Below are 10074 nucleotides of genomic sequence, written 5' to 3' on the forward strand. Positions count from 1 at the left end.
TTTTAGACAGTGGTTCACAATTTCCATATTTTCTCCCCTATCTTCAGAAGAAGGATGCCAGCAATGCTCTAATCATTTACTAACCACTTACCCAATGCAAGGAAGAGGCCAATGTCAACCTTAAAATTACTATCAAGGATCAACTATCCTAAGGACTATGTCACACAAGCCACACTGAAGTGGAAATTTATAGCCGCTACCATTCCCTCTTTTTGTTTTCTCTGGTGACTTGTAGGTGTTATCAATTTTCTGCTGTTGTGGATGACAATGCTTGTCTAAGCAGCTACAAACCATTGGTGTTGCCAAGGACATCAACAGTTTCATTGGTTAACATGAGTGGTACTGAAATCTGGTGATTCTGTAGCACGTTGAAAATACTGCAATTATTCAAAGACTGACCTACAAATCTTCGAAATTTGATGCAAGAAATTTCTCTCCTAGTGGTAGAAGTGATAAGGCAGGTGCTTCTGTAGGCAATACAAAATTACCAATGTGACCCAGGTCTAGGAATGTTTGTGTGTTTTTGTAATTCTGACCACCTTTGTTATATAACTCTAATCCATCTCAAAATCCTTAAGGCTACGTTCACATGTTCGCGTAGCAGATCGCGGGCAGAACACCTCGATTCTGCCCGCGACCTGGAAATCATTGCAAATCGTGGGACGCCTGTGCATTGCCGTTGATTTGTAATGGCACCCCAAACGCTGTGCGATGTTGCCGCGATTTCCACCTGCCGAATCACGGTAACATCACGCAAACAAAACCGCGAGTCGCATGACGCCCAAAAAAGGTACAAGAGCTTCTTTGGGGCGTCATGAGACCTGCGATTTTGTTTGCGCGATGTTACCGCGATTAGGCAGGTGGAAATCGCGGCAACATCACACAGCATTTGGGGTGCCATTGCAAATCAACGGCAACGCACAGGCGTCCTGCGATTTGCAATGATTTCCGGATCGCGGGCAGAATCGCAGTGTTCTGCCCGTGATCCGCTAAGCTAACATGTGAACGTAGCCTTAAAGACAAGTGGTGCCAAAGGCTTCCTCTGGATAGTTTAGTGCTCCTGCTGACAGCACTTTATTCAACTGGTTTGCTCCTATAATCTCAAAGTATTACGGACCAAGGCTTCATATCTTAAAATTTAAAATGATTCCTCTGCCTCCAGGAAACAAAAAAACAAAAAAAAAAAAAAACTACATATTACATTTGCATAGTGAAAGTTGGCCTTTGATTTAGCAATGAAGAGGTTCATTTTTCTTAGCTGGCCAGAACTCATTTCTGAGCAGCGCCAGTGACACCGGTTAGAAATTAAGGTCAGAATGCAGTGTAATAAGCAGCGGCTTGTGACAAAAGGTGATGCATAATGAGGGAAATGACAGACAGCAGTGCGGTAAAAACAGATTTTTATACTACAAATAAAATTGCTAATCATAGCATATTAGTGGGAGTGATAGAGTGAGACAGGGGAGGTTTGCACCCATTAGGGGACGATAAGTGTCCTTTTTGCAGATGTCCTGTGATCTCATTACCAAATGGTTCCTCGCGGCGACTCTTAACATGCACACGGACTGCGCGCTCAGCCGTCTGATAGCGAGAGCTTGGCCAGTCAAGCATTTGCTTAAGATTAAGGGGGGATTTCAGCTTGTACCATGTATATAAAGCAACAACTAGAAAAATTACTACTTTGCAGTATGTATGCTGTAAAGTGAAGAACGCTCTATTGATGGATTATACATGAAATATTTAAAAGCTATAAACGTCACTAGTAAGCAATCACAATTACTAGTTAGTGAGAAATAACAGAATAAAGACCTTTAGCCTTCCTACTGAGCTGAAGATTTGAATAAATTTTAAAGGTAAAGTAGAAACCCCCTTTAATGAGGATGAATTCATCCACCAGCTAACAGCCATATTCTGGCCACATTCCCGGCATCCAAGACGGATAGACGCACAGTGTGACACGGAGGAGGAAGGGAACCACAAGACGTTAGGAGGTAATAGGAAATAATACCTTTAAGTAAGCTCTGCAAGTCTTCTCTCGTTTTTGGAGCTTTGTAGAAAGAAAACCAGAATATTACATTAAAAAGGGAGATTATTCTGCAAAAGGAGATCAGGTTTTGATGTATGAAATAACCTAACGAGGGAAAGATTTCAAAGCACCCATCATTCTTTGGAGACCTTAATCTGATGTGAGTAAAAAATATGATAAGTAAAAGCAAGTTGAAGTACAAGAATCAATAAAGCTTGGGGGCGACTGTAGATGGGAAGACCTCAGACTGAACAATGCCATAATATTTTCAGAGACTAGTGCCAACCTGTGGAAGCAGAATATTAATGGTGGACACTGCTTGATACCAGATCAAGCCAATCCTATTATGTGCCTTTACTGGACTGCAGATGGCCAAACAGAGCCAGTTACCCAAAACAGATATGCAACCTCTGATTCGGGAATAGAAATGAAAATTGAATTTAATTTGTCCCTAGATGATCACACTTTTTATGGATGATCTACTTGGTTATAATTTGAAATTTCTGGGGGCCCAAAATAATGAACAGGGCAGGGGTCCAAGAAAATGTCACATTGACACTTAGACCCCTTTCACACGAGCAGTCTCTGATAGGGTTAACCTGTGTTTTCAGGTGGACCCAATCGGACCCTCCATTCTCCTCTATGGGCAGACGGATGTAAACAGACTTGTGGCCGTTTACACCTGTCTACCTCCAATCAGATCCAATCAAGGAAAAACAAACAGAAGGATATCTGTTCCCATTCGTCTGGATGGATCAGAGGGCAGCCAGGTGTAAACGAACAGACGGTCCGTTTACATATAGGCTACCCATAGAGCAGACCAGACTGTGTATCCGTGTCCGCTCTGCATAAGCAGAGCAGACACAGACCTGTCATTTGGCTGCTCCCCTCAGCTTAGCAGGTGATCCATGGACAGAACCCCTGCTGAAAAAACCCAGATACGGCCCATGTGTGGGATCTTAAGAGGATATTTATAAAATAATTTGCCATCGCAAAACATTCCCGTAATGTGCCTTATACATGTTTATTTCCTATGATTGTCAGCGCCATCTAGTGGGTATAATGTAGTGTTTTTCTCAAAAATTAAGGTTTTTTTCAGGAACATACTGCGTTATTGCCACTACATGGAGCAGACAATCGTAGGAAACAAACATCAAAGACACATTATACAGGGATTATTTATGATGGCTGTATGAATCTTCATACATCTACACAAATTTATATATATATACACATACACAAACACACACATACATACAGTATCTCACAAAAGTGAGTATACCCCATACATTTTTGTAAATATATTATAACTTTTTAATGTGAAGAAATTACACTTTGCTACAAAGTAAAGTAGTGAGTGTTTAACTTGTAACTAGCTTGTATAACAGTAAATTTCCTGTCCTCTCAAACTCAACACACAGCCATTAATGTCTAAACCAATGGCAAAAAAAGTGAGTACACCCCTAAATTAAAATGTCCAAATTGGGCCCACAGTGTCAATATTTTGTGTGGCCACCATTATTTTCAAGCACTGCCTTAACCCTCTTGGGCATGAAGTTCACAAGAGCCTCAAAAGGTTACCACTGGAGTCCTCTTCCACTACTTCATGAGGACATCCTGGAGCTGGTGGATGTTAGAGACCTTGCGCTCGTCCACCTCCCATTTGAGGATGCCCCACAGATACTCAATAGGGTTTAGGTGTGGAGAAATGCTTTGTTAGTCCATCACCTTTACCCTCACCTTCTTTAACAAGGCAGTGGTCCTCTTGGAGGTGTGTTTGGATTTGGTATCATGTTGAAATACTGCCCTGTGGCCCAGTCTCTGAAGAGACGGGATAATGCTCTGCTTCAGTATGTCACAGTACATGTTGGCATTCATGGTTCCCTCAATAAACTGTAGCTGCCCAGTGCCAGAAGCACTCATGCAGCCCCAGACCATGACACTCCCACCACCGTGCTTGACTGTAGGCAAGACACACTTGTCTTTGTACTCCTCACCAGGTTGTCGCAACACACACTTGACATCATCTGAACCAAATACGTTTATCTTGGTCTCATCAGACCATAGGACATGGTTCCAGAAATCCATATCCTTAGTCTGCTTGTCTTCAGCAAACTGTTTGCAGGCTTTCATGTGCATCCTATTTGGAAGAGGCTTCCTTCTGGGACGACAGCCATGCAGACCAATTTGATGCAGTGTGCGGCATATGGTCTGAGCACTGACAGGTTAACCCTCTCCCCTTCAACCTCTGCAGCAATGCTGGCAGCACTCATACGTCTATTTCCCAAAGACAACCTCTGGATAGGACGCTGAGCATGTGAACTCAACTCCTTTGGTTGACCATGGCGTGGCCTGTTCTGAGTGGAACCTATCCTGGTAAACTGCTGTATGGTCTTTGCCACCATGCTGCAGCTCAGTTTCAGGGTCTTGGCAATCTTCTTATAGCCTAGGCCATCTTTATGTAGAGCAACAATTCTTTTTTTCAGATCCTCAGAGAGTTCTTTGCCATGAGGTGCCATGTTGAACTTCCAGTGACCAGTATGAAAGAGTGAGAGCGATAACACCAAATTTAATACACCTGCTCCCCATTCACACCTGAGACCTTGTAACACTAATGAGTCACATGACACTAGGGAGGGAAAACGGCTAAATGGGCCAAATTTGGACATTTGCACTTAGGGGGTGTACTCACTTTTGTTGCCAGCGGTTTAGACATTAATGGCTGCGTGTTGAGTTATTTTGAGGGGACAGCAAATTTACACTGTTATACAAGCTGTACACTCACTACTTTACATTGTAGCAAAGTGTCATTTCTTCAGTGTTGTCACATGAAAAGATAATAAAATATTTACAAAAATGTGATGGGTGCACTCACTTTTGTGAGATACTGTGTGTATATATATATATATTTTTTTTTTTTTTTCTTCCTGCACTTTTGTTAGTAACAGCCTGCCTTTCTCTTTATAAAGGGGGACTGTGACTTGCACAAACATCAGTGCAATAAAGTTACTATACTGTCCTCCTTGTTCAATTGTGGAAGGATGCCCTTTGAGTGCCTACAATATCTTTCTCTCTATCTAAACAAATCTATAAATCATATCTATCTATCTCTCTCTCTGGCTCTCTCTCTCTGGCTCTCTCTCTCTATCTATCTCTCTCTCTCTTTCTATCATATCTATCTATCTATCTTATATACCCAATGTGACCAATTTACGAATGGCAGATTTGCACTTTTCTCCTTGCACTATTTTGATAAATAAGCCTACGTGTCAACATAGTGAGTCAACAAGTAGTGTACAGGAGTCACGGAAAAAATAAAAAAATAATTTAATTTTGTTTATTTGGTTGGTTTTCCAAGCTAATCTGCCTTGAAAAATAATGAATAGTTCTGACTGAGATGAACACAGAATGAACAGGCTATATGATAACGCATTTGCTGACTGCTGCCCTCTATGTGACTCTCTTTCCCTGTATGGACTGCAATGTTTTACTGTATCTCAGGGCTAAAAGGGAATGAGCCTATTGATTGACAGTTGTGTAAACTTGTAGCAATCCCCTGAGAGTGTTTTTATGCTTTGCTTACACAGTACATCAGGAGCTCTCATCATGCTTTTACTTAATGATAAACAGGATGACACCTTTGGCATTATAACTTTTCAATGGCCACATAATAGAAAGTAAAGCGCTGCAGGTGATTTCAGATGATGCCAGCAAGTAATAATAAATAATAATTCAAAAGCAGACGTGAAGATTACCTTGTTATAACTGCGGCCAACCGAGTCCTTTTCACTGGGCTTCAGCTCTTGTAACTGAGCATCCAGGATGTCCACCAGCTGCTCCATGAGTCTTACCGAGGAGCTGACATCACCAGCAAATATGGGACCTTTGGTATGTTTTGCCAGCTCATTGGCGAGGCTAGCAGCGTTCTCTCCACTTCTAATCTGTAATGCGAATCAGTCAGGCTTGTCAATACACGGCACATGAGTAATGGCTTCTAGAAAGCGAATAGCAGAGTCAGCTGAAGAAGACAGTGACAAACCTTTTGGGCCAGTTGGTTGACCCAGTGTGAGGTACAGTTGCTGAGATCTGGGCCCTTGATGTTCCAAGTGCCAGTGGCAATCTGACAGAGGTATGAAGCCGTTCCTGTTAAACAAAGGACACAAAATTATACAAGGACTTTTATATACATGTAAAGAAGATCAGCACGATGCAAATTACCTTATGTCAGCTAAACTGCATAAAGAGACAGAACATTACATCAGGTAGGTAAAGAGTTAGGGACGTTTGTCAAGGTTTTATTGCTGTAACGGCCTCTATGATGGGGACAATGTGCTCACTCCTATTTCTGGTGACTGCGCTCAAAGGGATAGAAAATTTAATTTATTTTTTTCCCCTCCATTTTGGGATAGAGTAAGGGAGCGTGATCAACCATATCCATTTGTGTCACCGATGTCCCATTGGGGAAGACTTCCTTTCACTTCCTGTCCCATAGCTAAAACATTGCGATAGGAAATCTCTCCAAAGTAAGGGATCCTGGTATGTCACCAGAATTAGTGCCCCATAGGAAGATTTCCCCTCTATTAACTGTTCTGATGTCAACCCATAAGTTTTTTTTTTCTCAAGTTGGATAGAAATCTCAGTTCCTGTTTTGTCTAGAGGACAGGAAGTGAAGGGATGTCTCTCCAATCGGACAGCGATAACAAAAAAAAAAAAACTGACAGCAATTTACATCAATCCTCACTCTTTCCCTGATCCTTAACTTGAGATATGTTAATTAAAAAAAAAAATTGTATTTATATATTATGATTATTCATGTGGATGGATTACTCAAGTAAACGCAGCTGTACTGTATTTAGTAAGCCCAGTAAAGTAAGTAAGTGCCGGTTCACACTGAAGTGGCACGACTTCGGGGGTGACCTGTGATGTCGCGCGCACTGCGACTTCGGCACGACTTGCACGGACTTCATAAAATGAATGTCTATGCAAGTCGCTCCAGGTCGCCCCGAAGTAGTACAGGAACCTTTTTCTAAGTCAGAGCGACTTGTGTCGCTCCTATTAGAACCGTTCCTGTACTACACTATGGGACGCGACGGTGCGTGACTTGTCAGGCTGACCAAGTCGCCTGACAAGTCGTATTAGTGTGAATGGAGACTTAAAAGCTCCTTCATACACTGAGGTGGTTCTCAGGCCCTTTAGGAGTACCCCTCAGAGGAGGTTTTTCAAATCACCAAAGTTTTCCCCTAATGTCTAACCCACACCAGCGATTCTGTCCCTGGCACGAGTTCACCTCAGCCTATGGGTACTGTTCCCCTCAAATCCTGAATGAGCAAGGTGCCATACCATTGCTGTTCCCTTGCCAGCACCCAAGAATCTGCAACATTTGGGCTAGAAAGAAGTGGGCTTAAGCAAAAGTAGCAATTGCAGTTTGGTGATTCTAACACGAGTATTTCAGATTCCAGTATCACTAGTGTGATATGGCTTAAGACAGTGCTGGACATGTACTGAACCACTAGCAAAACTGCTGTGGGTCCATGCAGTTGAGAGGATGGGCACAGCTTTGTTATCAGAAATGGGACCATCTAAGGCAGCATCTCTGAAACAAGATTCTGTGGAACCCTAGGGTTCCTTCAGCTGTGGCTGATTGAACTCCCTTCTGATGATGAATGCATAATTTCAGGGCCAACAACACTTGGTAGAGCTATCTGCATGACCCCGTATAATCCCTAATGTCTGTAAAGCTGGCCATATATGAATAAAATTTCAAACGAAAATTCTTACAAAAATTGGATTTTTGACTTCTCGTAAAATCCATTTCTCTGATGTTCATTGACGGACACATCTCCTGGTATTCATAAATATTGGGATATACTGCCCCCAAGAGGAGTAGGACACTAGGCAGAAAAGGATTCTGGCTACACCCATGGGCAGCCCCAGGGGGTATACTCCCTCTCCCTGTTATTGCCAACTCAGTTTTGTTACAAGCAGTGTCAGGAGAATAATAACTCCCCCGGCCCCCATCACTAGCAAGCATCCAGTCCACACCACCAAACAGCCCCAGCATATGTGGAGGAAAGAGGGGGGGACAGGTGAGGGACTTGTCAAGGGGGGGTGCCCGTGGGAAGGAGGGGAAGCCGAGGGTCCGAGCGTCCCAAGGAGGGGCCCACGTCCACCCCAAAACCCTCCAGTGGGAGAGGGGGGACTGCGGGCGGGCACCACTCCAGACAGAACCCCTCTCTATCGCAATGGGGGGGCTGTTGCCTGAGGGGTTTAACTCGCAGGCCAGCCTCTCCATCCAGTGGGACTATGTCGCGGCCGATCTAGCGCGAAGCTGAGGTCTGCCCCCGCTCGCTGGCGAGACAGGGGTGACCACTGGATCTAGATTATCCAGCCCCTCGCCCAGTCGGGCATTTGATTGTAGATCTCACAGTAAAAATCCAGGAGAAAAAAGTTCTATTTAAAAGGAAAAAAAAATGCCAGGTCCAGAGATCCCAGCAAGGAATTAGGTCTTTACTCCTGACTAGGCAGATAAAAAAAACTGAGTGGCTATAGCAGGGAGAGGGAATATAACCCCTGGGACTGCCCATGGGTGTAGCTAGAATTCTTTTCTGCCTAGTGTCCTACTCCTGTAGGGGGCAGTATAACCCAATGGTTATGAATACCAGGAGCTGTGTTAGTCAATGAACGAAAACATTTTTTTGTCATTCTAAAGATTTGGTTTGCTTTCACCACTGATTTTAGAATGAATGGATTTTACTGAACGAAAACCCCAAACACTGTTAGAAATATATTTATTCGAGAAAAATGTTCCATTCTGCTCCTTCAAATTTTCTCATCACTAAGGTAGAAAAACAAACACTGGAAATTATACTAATCTATCGCCAGCTTAAGAATGGCATTCCGACCACCACTGTATAAGGTGGGTTATTTTTTTTCCACTTGGTTCCCCGAGAACTGAAAGCTATTTCAAGAGTTTCTTTGGGTCAAATGGGTTGCGAAAGGCTGACCTAAGCCTTTAAATTTGAAAACACAACATAAGCTCTGTAGGACATTTTCTCATAGCAGTCATATAGAAAAAGCCTGACTGCACTGCCTGAACTACAAGTGACAACTAGTTTCCTTCTGAATAATATTCCTGAGAAGAAACCAAGTAAACATATCAATGTAAACTCTGAAGACGTCACCGGAAGTGACGAAACGCGTCAGTTTGGACCGCATAACGTCATCACGCTACCCTGGTTGGAACGCAAGCCGGAAGTTAGCCGTGATTCCGCGAGTAGGACGCGCAGCCCGCACCGCTGACCACCAGGGATAGGGTGTATATGATTTTAAACTTGTCTGAACCCGATGGATGGGAAATAAAAACCTTTTAAGACTATATTACGCTATTTGGAGCATTTCTTTTCTCCTTTTCCATCATCCCTGATTATTATATCCCGGAGTCCAGAGGAGCCATTACTAGCCCACAGGACCACCTACAAGGGAAAAGCCACTTGGCCCAGGGGGCCACCAAAGCCTGAAAGGTCTTAGTGTCATACGACACATAAGACCCACGTCATCTGGTAAGTGACCCATCTTATTCAATTTTGGAACAAGCACTTTGAACGATCAAGCCAGAGCACTTGCACTTTTTATGGATAAACACCTACTGAGGACATTAACTGCCTGAGCATCAATCACGATTTATTATTGGACTTTCATATATATATATATATTATACGGTTGATCAATGTTATTTATTCTAGTCACAGTCACTTATGTATACCAGTATATTAATCATTGTCATTTTAATGTCCTTTAATATTTAATCACACTCAATTTTATGCTATTTAATACGATTTTATTGTTTAAGTGGTATTTATGGACACATATTGGCACTTTACAAGCACAGGTTAATTTTTATTGGTAATTTATAGAATCCCAGTTGGTATTGAAATAGCAAGCGCTGTACTTGGCCTTTTTTTTTTTTTTTTTTATAAAGACCATTCCTTGGCAATTTATTCATTTTTTACAGCAGCTGCTTATTTTAGCTATTCTCACCCATTTTATAT

At 42.6% G+C, this 10074-nt stretch overlaps 1 protein-coding gene across 19 annotated transcripts in view; it reads right to left on the bottom strand.

Annotated features, from left to right (window-relative positions):
• ADGRL2 (adhesion G protein-coupled receptor L2) overlaps positions 1-10074 on the bottom strand; it is a 191478-nt gene that overhangs the window by 74882 nt on the left and 106522 nt on the right. For 14 of the 19 annotated variants that reach the window (XM_082265142.1, XM_082265139.1, XM_082265138.1 and 11 more), the window contains exons 5-7: positions 6066-6169; positions 5782-5967; positions 2009-2047 (exon numbers count right to left, since the gene is read on the bottom strand). In XM_082265142.1, coding sequence (XP_082121268.1) covers positions 2009-2047; positions 5782-5967; positions 6066-6169 — 329 coding nt within the window. The remainder of the gene's footprint in view (positions 1-2008; positions 2048-5781; positions 5968-6065; positions 6170-10074) is intronic. The other 5 variants (XM_082265130.1, XM_082265140.1, XM_082265143.1 and 2 more) reach the window with 1 other exon arrangement.

Source organism: Pelophylax lessonae (assembly GCF_965119305.1).
Source record: "Pelophylax lessonae genome assembly, chromosome: 8".
Taxonomy (NCBI): Eukaryota; Metazoa; Chordata; class Amphibia; order Anura; family Ranidae; genus Pelophylax; species Pelophylax lessonae.